The 20,549-nt window shown below is 45.2% G+C and overlaps 1 protein-coding gene across 4 annotated transcripts in view; it reads left to right on the forward strand.

Annotated features, from left to right (window-relative positions):
* Sntg2 (syntrophin gamma 2) overlaps positions 1 to 20,549 on the forward strand; it is a 203,156-nt gene that overhangs the window by 95,327 nt on the left and 87,280 nt on the right. For all 4 annotated transcript variants that reach the window (XM_050126549.1, XM_050126548.1, XM_050126551.1 and 1 more), the window contains exons 7-8: positions 4,701 to 4,788; positions 11,866 to 11,957. In XM_050126549.1, the coding sequence (XP_049982506.1) occupies positions 4,701 to 4,788; positions 11,866 to 11,957 (180 nt within the window). The remainder of the gene's footprint in view (positions 1 to 4,700; positions 4,789 to 11,865; positions 11,958 to 20,549) is intronic.

Raw genomic sequence — 20,549 nt, forward strand, 5'->3', positions numbered from 1 at the left:
ATAGCCAGGGTCACTTTAGCGTCTCAGTTGGGGGAGGGGGAGCAGAAAAGATTGAATTTAAATCAACTCAATTTAAGTTGAAATTAATCAGCTTGGAAAGTGGGATCATTGGAGACTTTGCAGCCAGGTCACAGTGAGCATGCCCTTCACACACTCAGATGTGCAGAGTGAAGATGAGTGAGATGCTAGAAGCCTGGCTTTGCATTCAGCTGTGGTCCAAGCTGGCATGCGGCTCTCATGTCTGTAAGGCTCCAACCCTCGGTTTCTGTGCTCAAAGAGCACTGACCACTGGTAAAGGGGAGATGCTCAAACCCAGGTCAGTCCACTGGGCTCTGCCAGCAAGAATGTGATGTGTTTACAATGAAGGGAACTAGGATATTTTCCAGGGAGACTCCATGGAGCTTTGTCTCTTTGGGTGATAGAATCTCCCAGACCTTGTAGCAATCTGGTCCTGTACTTGGAATGAAGGGACCACTATCATGGATGCCCCTTCTGCCTCTTCTGCAGATGTTGTGAAATCTTTGCAATGCTAGAGGTAACAAATGGAAGACTAAAAGTTTAGTTAGTCAGGATGTAAATTTTTTTGGTGAATACATACACACACTCATACTTACATATACGCATCTCCACACATGGACTCATGCTTATGCACTTAGATCCTTGTACATACACTTACACTAACACACTAATACACATATACACACATTTGGATATAGCTATTTTTTTAATTAATTTACCTGTTTCCCATTTTTTTTCAGTGGAAAAACTTCCATTGTTCATACCAATGTAACTAACAATACATGGAAGTAGTTTAAGCCCCAAAAGGAATCCTAGTATAGATTTTTTTCACAGCCAACAAAATGAACCTTTGTTGGGTGGTGGTAGCAAACGCCTTTAATCTCAGCACTCAGGAGGCAGAAGCAGGTGGATCTCTGAGCTTGAAGCCAGCCTGAACTACAGAGAGACTTTTAGGATAGGCAGAGCTACAAAGAGAAATCCTGTATCAAACAAACAAACAAAAACCGAACCAACTAACAAAATGGTCCTTCTTTGAAAGTTTTTCACGTTTCTATACTATAAACTGTTGAAACAAACATATATAAAAAGATTTTTTAATCATAGGAAATAACATGAACAATACCGAAAGACTTCTTATGGCAGAATTATGAGACATGACTAAATGATACCTCTGGGTAGGTAGCAGCTTTTAAACATGCAGGAAAGTTTTTTTTTAAGAATCTGTTTTGCACATTGGAGATTTAAAGCAGGACTAACACAGGAATTTAAACAAGGAGGTGGCAAAGACGGAGGAACAAGTTTATAAAAATGAAAATATGAAAAAAAGAAAATATGAGACACAGAGGGAAGCACAGTTAATCACAGCTGTTGTTAGCTGAATTCCTGCTTTGAAGACGGCAGACAAAGCCTCTGAAGCAAGCAAGCATCAGTGAGAAGACCCTAGTGACAGACCCGCTCTGCAAACCCAAATCTAAACTGTTCCTGAATCAGACACATTAGTCTAAGAAAAGCCAGAAACCCATCAGCATGTGATGCGTTGCCAGAGTTCAGGGCATGTATGTGAGAACTGAGACAGCGTCGTGAATAATCTCATGGTATGTCATTCCTACATGCCACAGGTATTGGCGGGTCCACTTGGGTGGTCACCAGACAAATGGGGGGAACCAGTGAATTTTTATAGATAAAGCCAAATCTCCCTTGAGATCAGAGACAGCCCTTGACAATGACTGTTACTGGGAAGATAAAAGCATCTTTACGTTGGCCTGAAAGGTTGAGACGGGAATGGTGGTGAAAATATGCATTCTTTCACTGCATTTTAAATCATTTTGTATCTAAAATTGTGCAGTTACTCTTCTGAAACTGCCTCGTGTCTACCCACACCGAGCACCTACTTATGTCCCCAGGAATCTGGGGGTCTCTACAGATCTGAGGCCCTAGAGTCCTTGCTTGGGTTGTCATCAGTCCTTGCTTACAGGCAGAGTACTTGTGTCCCCTGGGCGGTGGGGCCCTTGTGAGAGGACCATAAGATCATGATGTTCTCCTGCTATAAGATAATCAGTGTGGCATGGGAATCAACCCTCCCAACACGCTGAGCTCAGACTGCCAACTCCAGGATCCAGACCCCGAGAAGGAAATTTCTGGTGTCAGTTTGCTGTGGGTCTGGATAATCTAGAAAGGTAGCTCTAGGTAAACACATGTAGGGAATGTCCCGGGTGGTAGAGAAGCGTAGGCAAATGAAGATGTGGAATCCTTTATAAGGAGGCTTACATGTAAGAACGTGGCTGGAAATCAGGGATGAGAACAGCAGCCTGTACCAGTGGGCCCGGAAAGATAGGTACTGCAATCAGAGATGGAGCTCAAAGCAGCTGTCTCCAGGGAACAGAAGCAATTACAAAAGGCAGCAGTGGTTGTTGCTGGCAGAGTTGCGGCTTCCAGCTCCTGTCAGTGCAAGGCTGTGATCTGCCAAGGGAGGAAGAGCTGCAGGCCATTGAGAAGATGGAAGCATCCACGGCTAATTCCATTTTTCTCTTGATCCACACACAGGCTTTGACTTAGAAGAAAAGGATCGCTAGTGAGTCGAGACCAATGTCTCACCATAATATTATCTGAAAAGATCAGAGAAATGTGAGCATTTTGAGACTTAAGAAATAACCAAATGTCTCTGCCCTTTAATTAAAATAAAGTTCTTGACTATTTCAGGCTGCGCCCTTCCATATGGCCCTTTAGCTCTCAAACAAAATCATCTATCAAGATACATATGAATGTGATCATATGCAATCACAGATTTTAATGCTTCAAGCCACACTTGTTCTGCTGAAGGGCTCTGAAACTCATTAAAGAGTTTTAAATTTCATTTTATTTAATAATTCAACAGGGAACATGCACAGAGAGAGAGAGAGAGAGAGAGAGAGAGAGAGAGAGAGAGAGAGAGAGAGAGAGAAAACAACTGACCAAGATGCAGATCTACAGGACCATTGTAACCTGACTATGCTGTGTGGAGTAGACAGAGCAGTTTGAGCTGTGGCAACCTGGGTTTCACACCTCTCAGCAATTCCTGTCTCTGTTCCTTGGGACTAACCTACACTGGGCTCTTGGAACACAGAGTGTTGCAGTGACTGTCCACACGGAAGATTTTGTGTGGCCATCCCCTGCCCACTGTTAAGCATCTGGCATTCAGAATTAAGGCATCCTTGGGTGAGATTTACAAGGCCAGCCCATTACTAAAGAGAGAGGGGGCAGATATGTGTGCATTTCTCACCCACTTTAAAGCCAGAGACTAGACATTAGGGGATGTCAGGTGTCGGGGGGGCGGTGATGTGTCCCTCTCCTTGCTTGGCTTGTGTACCCTTATCTGAGCAGCAGGTAAAGAAGTGCTGTGGGGTGATGGGATCAGGTTGGCTCAGCCTCACCCTAGGGTGGAACCTTGGAAAGTATAAAGCAAGCTAATCCTCAGGACCACATGGCTACGTGGAGAACATACACGTGACATATCTGCAGTGAGGATATTGTCAGCACCTGGTCACTAGTGACCACGATAAGAGGAGGGGCATCCAAAATCCTTGACGAGAGTAGGTAGAGTGGAGGCGGGGCTTCAGCAATCCCAATGGAAAAGCAGTCCAGTAAAGGCCTAAGGACATGGTGGAACCATCATGTCAAGGAGGTGGCCTAAAGCAGGCTCTGTTCAGCATAGGGAATGTCTGGTCTTTTATAGAAGGTCTGGCAAAACCAAGATCTGGTCAACTCAGAGGGTGTGGACAGATGAAGCTGTTGAACAGGCAGCCGTGACCATGAAGGACATAGAAGAATGTTGGTGCTAGGGGCCAGAGAACCTTCCACTGAGTCTCTTCACACTTAGGTTCATTCCCCTGCTCCACTAAGAGTTTACACCAACATTCCACACCATAGCTGTCTAAGCAAGAACTGCTGAGGGTGACGTATAATGAATGACATTGGAGAGCAGAGAGAACACTGAGCTTTGTCAGGAGTGCACAGTGGCGAAGGTCCAAGGAGACATTGTTGAGCCTGGGATGATGAAACTTCATGGTCGCATATGCAATGAGGCCCCGATCAGTCCTAATAAATAGATTTATAGCATGTAGACCAATAGTATTTTAATAAAATCCACTTTAACAACAGATGCACAATGTACAGAAAGCTGACTCTAGGTTCCCTAAGGAAAGAAATGGACATAGATGTGTGACTCTGGTGAATAATTTCAGATTTTAATGGAGACTTTCGCATCAGAGTTAATGATGCCTATCATTTTCCCGAGTTAAGGTGATATTTGACCTTTGAAATCATATGGTTATGTAAGTCACACAGCTGGAGTGACTTTTGCCCGTGTCTGACATTCAGCTATTTGTACCAGCAAATTGAGTTCTTGTGCATGGGATCTTACTTTATGGTGGGTTAAACCGCTGGTCATATGGGCAGCCTTGCCTCCTGAAGAAACAAGGATGCTTTGATGTCCACGCTTTCATGAATGAGGCACAAATGCTTTGCACTCTTAGCTCTACCTAGCCAATTGTCTCTATCCCATGTTAGTCTAACCGAGTGTCCGTGTCTCAGAGGAAACTCTGAAATGAGTCCTTAGAGAGCAGGAAAGATCCACATGGACTTTAGTTTTCACTTATGTCTGGTTCTTCTGTGATGGCAAAGTGCTGTTCTCGCCCTCTGAACAGGTGCACCTTCTGAGAAATGCTGGGGATGACGTCACCATCACTGTTGAGTATCTCAGGGAAGCGCCCTCGTTTCTGAAGCTACCATTAGGTAAGTGGGAAGGGGAGAGATTTTTAGGGTGTTATGGAGTTCTCTTCCTTTCTACATTATTTATCCACATGTCTTGGCACAGCGGGAATAAATTATTTACTAAGCACAAGCTCAGAGAGAAGATTGATTTAGACAGAGGAACACAACAGGGTCTTAAGACACTCCAGACATCATAATCAGAAACAACCCTTCCTTCACATGAAGTCCCTGCTATTGTGTTTGCAAACACAGCACACACTAACATACACTCACATACATACACTAACATACATACATGCACAGACTCACACACATATAGCATATTCACAAGCACATACTGACATTATACATGCACACACTCATACACATACACTAACATGCTCACATGCACACACAGTTACCTACACACATGTTCATGCACATCTATGTAGAGTAGTTTGTATTTACAATATCTAGATTGACCTCGTATTAAGTATTCAGTCTTTAACAAGTAAGAATCGCTAGGGCAATGTATTGGAGAGCAGAGAGAACACTGAGTTTAGTCAGGAGTACACAGTGCTGAAGGTCTACAGAGATAGTCCATAAGCCTGGGATGGTGAATCTTCACAGTCACATACACAATGGGACCCCATCAGTCCTCTCATGCAAATGCATGCTTCAGAGTACCTGCCATGATGGGGCAAAGCTTGTGAGACTCTGCTGTACTTGATCCAGTCAGACTGCCAAATATCCAGCCTAGGAAAGCACTCCATTGGCCATTGTTTGTGTCTTTAACTTACTGTCCAGAGCCGTCACATTTAACAGAAGGTCCTGCCCTTATTTTGGATATCAGTGGGCCCTCTCCTGAAAGCTGTCTTCTACTTCTAGTAAAAATCTGCAATGCAGGGCTCAGCCTCAGTAGAGCTAACTTACTGTAGTACAGGAAGAGCTGACAGCCGCAGGAGCCTGCCTTCCTTTGCTGTCCTGACTAATGCTTTTCTCCATCCTCTTCCTGCAGGAAAGAGTGGCTCCTTCTCCCTGCTCTGTCCTGCATGCTCACCCTCCTCCTCGCTCATCATTGTAAAACTGTTGTTAGAGTCTCCCTTATTTACAGTGGAAGTGGCCTAGGTGCTGCTGGGTGCTGAGACCTGATCAGCTGTGGACTCTGACCATGCATCCATTCCATGCTCTGTCGTAAGAGCCATCAGATTCAGACCTTCCTTCTATCCTCTTCTCTCTGGGACCTTTGAGCCTGCCATATCCAAGAGACCACAGGGAGAGATAGTGATATTCACCCTTAGAGCAATTGTGCAGACACGTAGATAAGAATGGCTACCTGAGAGTAATTGGTACCCTATGTGCAGACACCTAGATCAAAGTGGCTACCTGCCCTGTGTTCCTGAGACCACATACCTGTGAAATGGAGGGAGAACCATAGGTGACAAGTTCTTGAGACGCCAAGGATGACATGGAAGGGTTTCATGTGTAGGTGGGAAGATCCCAGCGTAAGAAAAGTCGATATCAAAACCAAGTCAAAGACGAGAAGGAAGTGACGGTTTTTTGTGGAATTCACAAGGGATGCTAAGAATGCTCCCATGGGCACAGAGACAGGGATGTGGTGCTGCCGTAATCAATCACTCAGAGATACCAGTGGACTCCAGCTTCCCTGTGTTACCACACGTCAGCATGAGTGCTTTTCTACAAGTTGCTTAGATGGTGTTGGAAGGACATAAGGGGGTGAAATGGAAGAAATAAAAGTGTTAAATGAGGGGAGGAGAGAGAGAGACACACACACAGAAAAGGAACAAGAACACAGCAGATTGAAAAAGAAGATAGATATAGAAAATGAGGAGAGAGTAATAAATAATACGTTTCAACATTTTCTCTTCTTGACCAATTCTCCCAACTCAGAGTGAGGTCAAGAGCAGGCCTTGGTAGTTGGAAAAGCTCATTGACTGCAGACAGAGGTTGAGTAACAGGGTGTAAAGTGGAAGGTGTGGCCAGCAGAGTGGAGTACAAGAACTAGCCATCCCGTTGCTATGGATGTGGGGACACATGGGTCATCAAGGAAAGAAAATGTCTGCCCTCTCTGGAATTCTGGGCGGGGTGGGGCAGTTAAAGAAGAGGCATATGCTTCTTAATGCCCTATGGCTATGATAAAACACTGGGGAGAATAGCCCTATGGAGGAGTCCTACTTTGTCTGATCGTGGTTGGAGATTTCAGGTCATTGCCAGTTGACCCTGTGGCTTCAGGCCTATGGGAGCCCAGCAATACCACAGCAGGGATGCATGGTGGAAGCAGCTACTTACTTTGGTGACCAGGAGGCAAAGAGAGAAACACTGCAGGAGGACCTAGGGTGCCAAGGGCAGGTCACTGCATTTCTTCCCACTAAGTGCCACTTCTTTTTCTCTTTTGGCTAAGATTTTTTTTGACAAAATAAAACAAAGGAAGAAAGATATCATCTTGAAGTTGAACATCACAACCCAATAGGGGAAAGAGTCCCAGGAGCAGACACAAAAGTCAGAGACCAACTCATTCACACACGTAGGAGACCCACAGAAACACCAAGCTGAAGGCTATAGTGTATATGTAGAGGACTTGGGTACAGGCCTATGCAGTCCCTGCCTTTCTGCTCCAGGGACTGTGAGCTCATATGTACCCTGATTGGTTGACTTAGAGGGCCTTATTCTCCTGGTTTCCTCCATCCCTCTGGCTCTTACACTTTTCCCGCCTCCTCTTCCATAGGGTTTCATAAGCTCTGAGAGGCGGTATTTGATACCTTCCATTTAGACTCTCTGTGTAAGTGCCACTTCTTAACAGCGCCTCTGCCTACCAGTAGCACCACAGACTGATACACGCTTTTCAGTACATGGCCTTTGAAGCCGTGTATCCAAACCATATAAGGATGGTGGAAATTTCCTAATTGGAAGGCATGGGGGCTTTTAACACTGTATACAAGGGAGTCTGTGCCCAATCCCAGCCTTGGTCCCCAGGATATAGGAGATTGGTGGTAATGCTAAACACGTGTTTCTATCTTATTCTTACATAAGTAGAGCCTCGCGTAGAGCAGCCTACCTTTCCTCCAGGTGAGTGTCTGTCATCTCCTGTGTAAGCCTAACTGTGTGTCATGAGTCTCAGCCTTTGCAGTGAGATTCAAAGTGGGGATGGGTATAGCCTGGCCCAACAGAGAGCAGGAATGGCAAAGACAACAGGACACTTACACAGTTTTCCCTTCCTTCCATCTGAGGTCAGTAACGTTTCTGGGGAAAAAGAGACAGCGTTTGGTAGCTCCCAACTCTGGGATGATAGGAGCCACAGAACTGACGGCTACAAGGATTTCAGCACCTGTTTCTTGGAAAGGAAGGGTCACTACGTCTCTGAAGCTGGAATTTCCCTCAAAAGAGCTCTTAAAACCCAGGAACCTTCAAGGAACTTCCTTTACATGCTTAACTGGAATCTGACAGTTTTGCCTGTAGCTTTTGGTTGTCTAGAAACCCCAGTGCAGAGCTCAGCCATTGTGGCTAGATCCACCCTGAACTCTGATGAGCCCCATTGCTCAGGGGCAAGGCAGAGCTCCAGAGATAGATGCCGAGTTCTCCATTAATTGTAAAAATGCTCATTCTCCTTGTATTTGGTTTTTTTTATAATACAGTTAAATCCTAGTATCTATAAAAATTTAAACACAGGGGCCATAATCATTACATGAATCCACGCGAAATGACCTCTGGTGAATCCACATCACTGGGGTAAAATTGTTTCTGCCTGAGTAGATTCTTTTGGGGTGCTTGTTTTTCTGAAGCCACATCTGTCCCACAGAGATGATTGGCGATGTATAAAAATATACCACCAGTAAAAAAAATTGTCCATTTCAGCATTTCTTAAATTGATATTAATGGGAAAATAAGTACCCAGTGAGATTGAGTGAACAGACCTGGGTGTGCATGTTTTTCAGACTCTCAGACACTTGGTGTTCTTATACAGACAGACTTTGCACATTAATGCAGTATTTCACTGTGATATACACCATCACCACTGATTAAATTTCTTGACGCTCTACTGCTCAACAGAGGTCCTCCAGAAGCTGACATTCGGTCCCCATTCTCCTCCCCCAGCCACTAAAAGCCACTGCTTTCTGCCTTTGTGTCTTTGCCTTTTCTGGCAATGTGTATCAATGTAGTCATTCAGTTTGTGACCTTGGCTTGCTGTTGCTTCCACTTGCCATGATGCTTTCCAAGTTCACTGGAGGTAGCATGAATTTGTGGCAGCTGCATAACTCTGCTTTATATGGTTGTAGGGCCTCACTCCATCCACTCTTTAGCCAGTGAACCCGTGTTTCTATTTCTAGGCTGTTATGAGTTCTGCTGCTGTGAACATTCATCAGCCGGCTTTGTTTAGACATCTTTGTTAAGTCTCTACCTAGAAAAGAGGATTCTGGGTCCTATGGTAATGCCATGTTTAGCGTCAAGCATCTTCCAGAATGCTTCCCCTCTGTGTATCTGCTGCTTTGAGTCCAGTCAAACTAGCCATAGAACTTTGGACAGATTAGAGTTCAGTCCTTGATGGAAAGGGTTTTATAAGAATTGACTGTATATATTTTTTGTTTTTTTTTAAGAACAACTCTTTATGTAATTAATAATTGATAATACTTGGGTTGAGGTGATAGCTTAGTCAATAAAGTGCTTGTCTTAAAAACATCCTCCAGAACCTACATCAAAACAGCCAGGTGTTGAAAGACACAGTTGCTTCCCTGGCCTACTTCATGGGCTTCAAGCCAGTGAAAGACCCCAATTCAAAATACAGGGTGGATAGTACCTGAGGAATGACAGATGAAGTGGTCCTTTGGCTTCAACATGCATGTGCACACATGTACAGGTAGCTCTCCATTCACTTGCACTTGCTCACAAATGAACACATTCCCCCAACACACACACAGAGAGAGAGAGAGAGAGAGAGAGAGAGAGAGAGAGAGAGAGAACAATTACCAACATTGACCAGCTTTTAAACATGGATGTTGTTCTGGTGGTAAACAAAGCAATATAGGAACTATTCAAATTTTTCTTTGCAAGTACAGAAGAAAGGCTGACAGTCATGAGAAATTAGTTCATAGAAATCCAATGTCTACAAAAGACTATCAATCTTAAATTTCTTAGCTTACTATCCATTTCTTCTTCAGCCATGTGCTTATGGTGGCATTTATCATGTGCCACTCAGAGCAACAACAAGCATCACCTGGGGGATTTTTGAGGGTATACAGGCAGTTAGAAATGTTTTCATCTTTATTGCAAATAATGACAAGTTAATTCTAGAAATAAATGAAAGACTTTGACAAGCATTGCATGGACTATCCTAAAGTGTACATGGAAATGAAAAGAAGAAGAAGAAACAGGCTATATCAGGCTGTGTGCTATTTGCAAAAACAACACTCTGGAATAGAAAGTAACAAAAGCCTGGGCTGGGCTAGATTCCACTGGGTAACAACAGTATGTATCTGTGGTAGTAAGTGAGCAGGGAGATGCTCACTCGTCAGTATGGTTCATTCAAATCAAGGCAGAGAGTCCTTGTGTCTCCCAGCACGTGTAGGGCTATGGTGAAGTGCTTTGTAGTACTTGTCCTAACAGATATGACATAGGTGGGCTGGGGGCCTTGACTTGCTGGGCTCTGCATGTTGGGTGATGCAGAGGTAGAGAGGAGATGAGCGCTTATCCTCAGAGCCTTCTGGTCCCTGGGCACCCTTATCCAGATGCCCCGAGGGGCTCTGACAGCTCATTTCAGTTCTAGGAATGAGATGATGTGATCGAGCACTGACTTGCAGAACAGTGGGCACCCAGTTCTCTGTTCCCTTCTCACTGTCTTTTCCTGCAGGTGCCTGACAGGGAGAGGACCTGCCTTCCTGCTTCATTCTCTTGATAGTGTTATATCCTCACCATGACCCGCAGCTAGTCAGTGACAAGCCCACCGCTATGCTATCCTTGGCATCTCTGCTTGCTTTCCAGGGGCGCAGAAGGCTTAGCCCCAGGGCCGTCTCTCTGCTCCTGGATTCTGGGGGGTTTCTTATGTGATGTCAGATGTTCAGTTTCTCTGGGAGTCTGATCATCGGGCAATGGTGCCTCTATGAGACATCACCACAAAAACGGAAGAACTGGCATACATCATATGCCCACACTTACTGTCTGTGCAGAAAATAATGGGGCTGGGAATAGTCACAGAATACAGTCTTTTCTTAGAGTTGTCCTCAGGACCTTGAGTGAATGGCCTGAAGCGTTGGGAATGGCTCCAAGGTTCGCTTAACAATTCTTAATTAAGCTACTACCTTAGCTTGATTGCTGAACTTGTGTGAAAGCTGGGTGCAGGGTTGTTCTTAAAGAGAGTTAAGGCTATTGGGCACCTGCTCTCTCTGGACTGGCTCAAACGTGTGGAGGGTTAGCCTTTACGTGTTAGCCCTAGGAAAACCTTTCTGAGTCACATCATCTCGCATAACAGTGGGACATTTAGCTGCCAAAGGATGCAGTGGGAAAATCTATCAGTCACCCAGCCTGTTAACAGTGATGGTTTCAAAGGACACCACGTGCCACATTTTTTTTAACAAGTGAATCTATTACATTTGTAAACAATACACAAATGCGTTTTAGCTCAGTTCTTCATAGATGATGACGGCGTTGGTGGAGGTGGTGTGGCTGATGCTGAGTCATCCTTTCTTGGCCTGCATTGTTTATATTCTCATCCTGCCTGTCTGCAGCAGCGAGAGACCCCACTGTCATTCACCAGTCAGCAGCTCTGAGGAAATGTGCTCTAATAAAGGAGTGGGGTGAGAAACCTTAAGGTCCTTTTAGAGATGCAGCCCTGGTCTGCATCCCGAGAGTGCACAGTGACATGACGGGCAAATGATGGCACTAGGGCCATTGATGGGGTGACCAGGTTCTAGGAAAGGAGGGGAGGCCTCTGGCTAATAAAGTAGAACAAAAAGTCATCCCCAACTTAAGTTCCACATCCCCGAGAGGGACCTAGCAATGGACCGCTGGCTCCAGTGGTGTGCTTGGCTATCTTACATTCATATAGTCAGTCACGTATGATGTAGCTGACCACTGCATCTGGAATGAACGCCTCTCGTTTTGTTTCAGGGTCCCCAGGGCCATCCAGTGACCACAGCAGCAGGGCCTCATCGCCTCTCTTTGACAGTGGCCTGCACCTGAACGGACACTGCAGCCACACAGTAAGCACGTGCAATCCCCTGACCTCATAGCTTGGGAACCTCAATCCCAAGGGCCCTGGATTGAGGGCAAACCTGTCCGTGATTCAGCAGAGGCACAGGCAGATGTTCTGGAAGAAGCAATGAAAACAGGAATTAGTCAGTGCTATTAAAGTTTACTCCCACATAGGCTCTTTATACCCACTAAGACACCTTAAACCAGTAGTTCATAATTGCATGGAGAGTAAACACATTTCTTCACTTTGAGGTAGAAATCAAAGTAACCTCTGAGATTCAGGCAACCTTACCAATGGGGCCTCAAGCTGTTGAGGTCACAAGATTTCCAGAAGACTCACAGACAGAGTAACAGTGAGAATTTATCCCCAAATTCCTAGAAAACATCAAGGAAGCATAAGCGCTGTATGTTTGCCCTGAGCCTCCATCCCGTGCCTCACTTGCCCTATATATTCCTAAGATCCCAGAACTGATCTCAGCCCCCAGAGTCTGCTACCCTGGGTCTGCCTCCTAGTGCTGGGATCAGCCTCCCTCTGGGCAGGCGGGCTCATTACCCACGGAGAAACAGACTCTTAGCTCCCCACACTTGGTTTTAGGGTGTATTTTATAGTAGATCCTTTTCCACCCTGGCGTTCAGGGAGAACTCAGGGGAAAAGATTCAGGTTTGTTTGTGTGATTTCACAATACCATAATTTCTCACTTTAACGGTTTTAATTGCTTTTGGTAATTTAGAATTTGGCTTCTGTAACTAAAAGAGGATAAGCGGCGTGCTCACAGGTCGCATCTCCCTGTCTTGGGTCCATAGACAAACAGCACCCTCATTTTCCCGGTCTTCACTTGACTTCAGAAATTAGTGTTGAGCCAGGCACGACAGAACACCTGTTGCCTCCCTGCTTGGAAAGCAGGGGCAGAGTATCTGTTGAGCTTAGAAGTATGAAGTCAGTCTGGATAACATATTGGCGTTCAGTCGAGACAAGTCAGCAGAGAAAAGCAAATGGCTCTAGGGGCTGGTGTCCTGCGTTACCCTAGATGCAGGAGCCATCGATGAACGGGGATGCTCAGAGAGTCAGTTCTGTGTTTCCATCACGATGAGGCGCCACTTGTCCGTGCTCACAGTAGAGAATCCACGAGTGTCCGCAGAGCACTTGCACTGTGGACTGTACTTCGGGGCTCGTAAGCTGTGCTCGGTGACACGGGACCTGAGATACACATCTTAGTCCTGCTTCCTGCAAGATGCAAGGTAGAGAAGACACCCAGAAAGGAGCAATACTCTCTCTGTGTCTGGGAAGCCATGGTTGATGCGTGTTTGGACACACTGGATCACACGAGCAGGGAAGAAGTGACCTATGGCTGCCAGTGGTATGGTTATTACATTCAACCAGACAAAATAACCAGGAGGAGAATCATTATCGTTGTAAAATTTACCATAACATAGTCACCAAAGCTGAGAGAAAAACGACAAGATTGCCGAAGTAGTGGCACACCTCTTCCCTGAGACGAAGCGGGGAATCTCTGTTTTCAAAATAAGAAATATGTAAGATCTATTATGAATCGTTCTTAAAGGGGGCTGCAGTGCTCCAGTCAAAATAACCCATCATCTCCAACATCAAGTAGTTACCGTAAATTACATACTGACAGCAATCTTCATTACCTGGTTATTAAAAACTGCTTCCTTTTTTAAAAAAAAAAATAGTTCCTCCCAAACTGGGGAAGTCAGCGAAAACTTTGAAGTCTAGGAGCTGCTCATCTCTCACTCCTATAGCTCTGCACCCTGAAGACTATTTGTTTGTAAGTCTCTTTTTGAAGTTTAAAGTTCAGAGGTCGATATTGTATTTGTGCTTAGATCCGACCTGATATACGACTATACTTGATCTATATTTACAGACCTTGCTGGAAAAAAAAAATACTTTCCTCATACAGCATTGGCTTTGTTTTCAAACAAATACAGAAGATGTGTGGGTTTTTTTCCCCATAAATGAGACCTATTCATAAAAGTCATATAGATAATGGGAGTCTAAGAAATCGTATTAGTTACTTTTCCCTGTACTGTGACAAAATACCTCAGAGACGTAGCTACAAGGAGAGAAGATTTATTTGGCTCACAGTTTCGAGGAATTTTAACCCATCCTGATGGGAAGGCATAGAGGGGTTTGTGGTAGCCGTGCAAGTGGTAGGGGCTCCTTACATGATAAAGATCAAGAAACAGAGACTGTAGGTTAGAGTCTGGGATGTAACCTTCAAAGAGCTTGCTGGGGACCCCATCTCTAAAGACTCCAGATCATTTATAAATAGCCCAGAGGCTTGGGACTTGACATTTGAATTAGAAGCCTAAAGGGACATTTCACATTCAACCTACAGCATCAATTCACATTTAAAATTACTGTAATTTTTATTTAAGGCCCATATTTTAATAAGGATCATTTCCAAAATCCATCTTGTTTGGAGGCGTAGCGCGCAGATGTCCAGATAAATCTGCTGAGCAGAAGGGACGTTCTGGCCACCCTTCCACAGCCATTCTCTGCGTTTTTGAGTGTCCTCCAGAGGTGGGGGCAGCTCCCTTCAACTCCCTGAGCTTCCTGTTTCTCATTTCTGTTGTAAACACACAGGTGCAATTATGTTTGAATTGATTCCAATTCCTCCAGCTGTTAAAATCACCTTCAATATCACTCTCCAGTTTGCTTCCTGTTCTGGCTGGTTTGCCCCAGATAATAATGAGTCCTGGGATGGTGAAGAATGTGTATGTGCTGGGGGGGGGGCAGGTTATCTGAAATAGTAATTCAGAATGAAATTATATTTCTTGACTCACTATTCTCTGTCCAGAAGGGGAAAATCACAAACTCGCTGATCACAGGAATGCAGGGAGGAGCTATCAGACTTTAACTCCCCTGTATCCTCACTTCTGCATAGGAAGAGAGGAGGAGGATGGTTCCTGCCCTGTACTGGAGGTTTGTGCGTGCTGTCTTGCAGCCCAGGTTCCCGGAAGCACTGACTGCTAACTCAGCAGCCGGCTGTTATCCAGGACAGCTTAGAGTCCGCGCACTGGTATTTGGCGGAGCTGCCATGGCATGAGTGAACAGCTTCTGTGCCAAGCAGGTTTCTGTGCTGGCCCAGGCAAAGTAACCCTTCGTGGAGGCTGGCGGTAGTGACCAGGGAGAGGCCTGTGCTGGGAGGAGTCTGCTCAGGGCTAATGTCTCAGAGCAGGAGCCCATGTGGTAAAGAAGTGGGGCTCACCTTAGGAGAACCCGCAGAGAGGGACGTGTGAATATCCTTGCTTACACAAACAATGTACTCAGAATGCCATTTCTCGGTCATGAAATGTGCACTATGGCAAGCGCTCTCTGCTGGTGGCCCCTGGAGAGCTGCTGTGGAGTAGTCTTGGGTTTATGGCAGTTCCTGCACAGTCTAGAAACAGCAAGGAATTAAGCTTAGTTTATACACTGCATTTAGAAGCAGGCATCAGTTACCTTTAATGGTGTAGATGTGAAGTATAGTCCTCCAAACAGTCCTATGTTAAAGGAAGAATCCCAGATGATGCATCCAGTCAATCAAAGGTGATTTGATCATCACCTGATAAATGGATTAGTATGCCAGCAGAGCCATAACAAGATGATATCGGGATGGGGTGGAAGCCACTAGGTGGTGCCTGGTTGAAAGTGGTAGCCATGACTTTGAAGGGTTTATCTGGTCCTGGCCCCTTCCTGTGGCATCCTCAGCTTCCAGGACACCCTGAGGTCAGCAGCTTTCTCCCACGGTCTGGTTTGAATCTGAAATAACCCTGAATGCTCAGTTGAATACCTGGTCCCCAGATAGTACCGTTATTTGGGGTAGTTATGGAACCCTTTTTTACATAGCTGGCAGATGCAGGTCTCTGGGGTTCTAGCCAGGTAACTGCTAGCTGCCATGGGCCTGCTGCTCCAATAGCAAGCTGTAACTGCTACATGCTTTCTCCACCATCCTGATCTGTACTCTCAAACTGTGAACCAAACGATCGGCCCTCCTCTAAGCTGCCAGGTATTATTCACAGCTCTGAGGCAAGTAACTGATACCCAGCACCACAGCCTTCCATCTCAGCAGTGGAGCCAACCTTGAACCATAAGCTCCAAAACAGCTGAAAGAAATGGCTCCTTCTTTTTCCTGGGTGTTTTAGCATAGCAACCAAACAGCTGACACACTTCTCCTCTCAGCTGTGGGAAGAAGCCCCAAGCATTTTTTGTGCCTCCTTAGTTTCCTGTAGCAGAGCATACTAAGAATTTACTGAGGCAGCTGGAGATGGCAAAAAATCCACTGCTCATAGCATGTTCCCCTTCTGCCTAGTTTACAGTTTAGACTCCTCTAAATACTTCTGAGAACATAAAAGCAAAACAACCCTGTGTCTTCATTAAGACCTTGCCTTTGCAGTCACTCGGTGTTGTTTCTCTGCAGCTTTGGCCACAGACTGCAGATGTGGGGACTCTGGGTACCATTGGGGCCTGGAACCCCTCCTTCCTGGCTGCCCTCCCACCATAGTCAAAGAGTAGGCAAAACCAGGTATCCAAGGAGTCAGGCATGGGGAGGGTCAGCCGTGCAAAGGGCCAGCATTGATGAAGTAAGGTTTAACAGGACAGGTGTGTACAGGGTCAGGTGTGAACAAAGCCTAGCATCCACAAGGCAATGCACATGCAAAGCCAGGACCAAATGGGGCAAGAATCTAGACAGCCATCCCTTCCCTGGCAGTAAATGTTTTTGAAGTGTTTTCAAATATAGTAGAACAAGGTTGTCCACACTCCTCAGTTTTTTTTTATCACCCACTATTCTCTCTTTGTCAGATGCTTATATCCCAGAAAATTAGAGGTCGGAATAGCTAGAATGGGCTGTGCACTCTACAAAGGCTGGATACAAAGTTCCTTGCTGTGTGTTTCCCTGCCAGACCTCAGACACTGTCACCAGCACTCTTCCAGATAGAAGATATAGCAGCAGTGGCGACTTCTCACAGAAACCTTTTAAAAATACTTTTCAGGTCCTTATAAATAAGAGTTCCCTCTGAGGAAAGAGTTGCCCCAGTCCCTGTGGGGGATGACACGAACCGTACACACGGCTTTCACTTTCAATCAGGGCTTCCCTGGGTCATCAGTTTTTCTCTGTTCTGGTCAAATATTGCTCTTTTTATTATGTTTGTGCTGTTTTGTTCTCTAAAATCACATTACCAAGGACTCGCAGCCCCAGCAGGATTCGAGAAGATAGAAATTGCAATCTGAGACCCACAGGCAGGTTTTGTCTGCTGAGGAGCCATTATTATTTTAAATTGAACATGAAGTGTCCACACAGTTAGAGACAGACTCTTGTCCTAGGGTTAGTGATTATTTATTGATCAAAGCATTCTTTAAGGACTGAAACCATTCTATGGTTATTTCCAAACAACATCAAGATATGGGAGCACCTTATAACAAGCTTCATACAAGACATGCGCACACCACACCAAAAACTGGGGACATTTTGCTTGCATACAAACTGACACTTTGCATGCTCCCTTCTTGGTAATCTCTACCGAGTAATGAATTTTAATTTGAATATTGCATCAATATCCACGATCCAGACCTTCAGCAAATCCTCAGGAACTTTTCTAGTGCTTTATAAAATTGATTTCATAGAAATAAACATTATACAAAGAGATTATGGGGCTTCCCCTATGATTGCCAAGTGTGTTTCACCAATGTCTGAGTATGGCAGGATGTCACAGACTGTGTGCTCAGGTGAAGTCAGGGCAGGACACGAGTTACTGGCAAGGTCTAGACGTCCCTGGCTTATTGTGGCTTTACCAGCCAGACTTCAGGCAACATCACTTGATATCCATCTCTAAGGTGAAATTATTTTAAACGTTGTCCAGCACTGCATTTTATTCCAATGAATGGAACGTTGAGTTAGAATTTGTTTACAAAATGATGTCAATGCTATGCTAAGGGATGCTTATGCAACTCAGAAACACGGGAAGTTGGGGAGGTTTTTCTTGTAACACATCAAGGTCTAAGATAAGCAGAGAATGCTCTCTGGAGTGGCAGCCACAACAAGGCAGCCTTCCGTGGTGCGGGACTAAGCTGCAGGGTAGTGGTAACCCAGATCCTGAAAGCAGAGTCCAGGGTCACATCTATTATCAGTAAACTAAATTTCATTGAAACTGGACTGGGAGCTTGTCTTTGAGAAATTACCTATGTGATTTATATGCACAGTGAGGTTTTCAAGTCAATAGGCTGCATTTGTCAGGCATAGACCTGGAAATCTAAAAGGCCAGCCCAGGCTTCCTGCGCAGCATAATTCTCAGACGAGAAAATCCCAAATGACAGGAGCGAGCAGTTAAAAAAGCATTAAGCTGGATAAAGCAAGGCCCTTGCTTTCAAACTGCATGAGCCAGGTGGTTGAAGACTGTCTGCCCTGACAGCGGGGCAGGGCACAGGAAAGCACCCCTCTAGGGGTCTGCTTTAGGACAATAGAGACGAAACAACGCGCTGTTCAGCTGACTTCAAAGGCAAGGGGACAGGTGCAGATTCTGACTTAGCTGGACTCTGTGACAAAGAATAAATAACCTGTCACAATTCAGGGGGAAATCAGGAGAACCAGCTCTGTTGTCTAGCAGAATCCTCAAACAAACGCTTGGGGAAAAGGCTGCTTAGGGGTCAGAGAAAAACACAGGTGCTCGCCATCAAGTCGGATGGCTTTGAGGTTCCCCTGTGCTTGGAGCGGAGGTGCAGTTGACTCTCTGGACATTTAGAGAGGTGACACCGTAGACCCTTATCTGTTTCTTTTCATGTCACAGTTGCAGAAGGCCTTGTGTTCCCACATCTTCTGATGTGATGTTGGGGTGTCGGCATTCACCCTCTGGTAGATAAGTGTCTCTCAACTGCTAGTCGAAGCCACTGTCTAAAGATGAAAGACATGCCTTTGCCATCAAGGAGTCAGGTTCAGAGTACCATCTCACCTAGTACTCGGTGGCTGGTTCAGCCTGATGCAGTTGGACAAGAGACTTGTGGGAATTTAGCCTAAAGCATCATAACCATCAACATAGTGTTTAGTCTACTGGATTGTTGGGGTGAGACAGAGCCTGAAATATTTTAGTTAATCCATGTGTGCTCTAAAGAAAAGCACATTTCTACTAGTTACTATTCTTGTTAGCACGTCCTTCTTTTCACCAGCAAAACCTGCTTCCTATTTCCTGAATAATTATCAGAGCTTGGTATCTGATTCAGAAGGCAAAACAGGAAGTCTGGCAGGGCCCCTCTGCTGTGTGACCCTTTTGGATACAATGTGAGGGGGCCAATCCAATTGTTTGTTCATAATTATTGTGTCACAGCTGCTATGTCTGGGATTTGTGAATTTGTATCTTATTCTGGCCATAGAGTTTTTAATAAAGTGTTTTATGTTACTAAGTAATCTGCAAGTTGGGATGGGCTGGGGTATACATCAACCTGCTTAGTATAGCTAGCTAGCCCCAGAGGCCATTCAGAGTCTGGTCTTCTGGAGGGTGCACACACTGTTGGCATCTCTCCTCGCAGGGTTCTTGGAGATTGCTGGCTGTTAGCAGTCCCCAAGGGTGAGCTTTCAAAATAATAGTATCATTTAAGTCTATGAGGCTCCCATGCCCAAGTCCTATCCCGCATGGGAGAACACACGCATGCGTGCACAGAACAGGGGAATTAGACGTTTTCTGCAAGCTCACAGTCTGCCTTGCCCTTGGCAGAGTGTTTACTCTGCACATCCTCAAGGATAGATCTCTTCAGCCTCAGGTCCTGGCAACTAGACCAAGGAACCTCACCAAAACGAGACCTATATGGTGAGGCTCCTGGTCAGGCTCCAGTATGACTCTCGATGAAGATCTTCACCTGAACATAGCAGACTAACAGAGAAGTCACATCTCTCTTACCTGACAAGTGTTGTGGGCTAGGTTGATCACAATGAACACTGTCTCAAGAAGGCAGAAAGTCCCCCACTCAATAGTGACTTTAAAATAGGCAGGCATGCACGTCCAGGCCCTGGATTGGAGTGTCTCCACCCTTGAGAGTCCTGCTCTACAGCCTCAGCTCTGGCCCTAAACACACTCAGCTAAGCGGTTTGTCTGACTTCCTCTCTAGATCCAGGGATTTGGTTACTTTGTTGTTTATTCCCTTTGTAGCAGATGCCATGATTCTTTTAGTGTTGCAAAGGCATTTTATGAGTCAACACTTACCATTCCATTACACAAAGTTTTATCACAGTTCCCTTCAAAGCAGTCTATTGTCTGAGGATGAAAGCCCTGACGGTCAGGACCTCCAAAACCTGAATCTTAAGTGGGAAGAGCTGTAGTCACCCATTAAACGACTGTATGCCTCTCAGGTCAAGAAGAGCTGTGACTTCACATCTCTCTGGATGTCTAACAAAGAAACGCAAGCCCCACCTGCCTGACGTTGGTCTAGAAATATATCTCGTAGCTGGGATTCATTTAACGCTCGTAGAAGCAATTCCATTTGTGCCCACATTACTGGGGCACTGACATCCATCAGCTCAGCTCATTTTAAACTACTTTCTCCTAAGTTTCCACATTTTTTTAAGTTAAGTTCTAGAGTGACTGTGAGTTTCTCCTCCAAATACAGTTCT

This window comes from Alexandromys fortis, unplaced genomic scaffold, assembly GCF_014885135.2.
Source record: "Alexandromys fortis isolate MF-2015 unplaced genomic scaffold, M_Fortis_MF-2015_v1.1 scaffold_237, whole genome shotgun sequence".
NCBI classification, from domain to species: domain Eukaryota; kingdom Metazoa; phylum Chordata; class Mammalia; order Rodentia; family Cricetidae; genus Alexandromys; species Alexandromys fortis.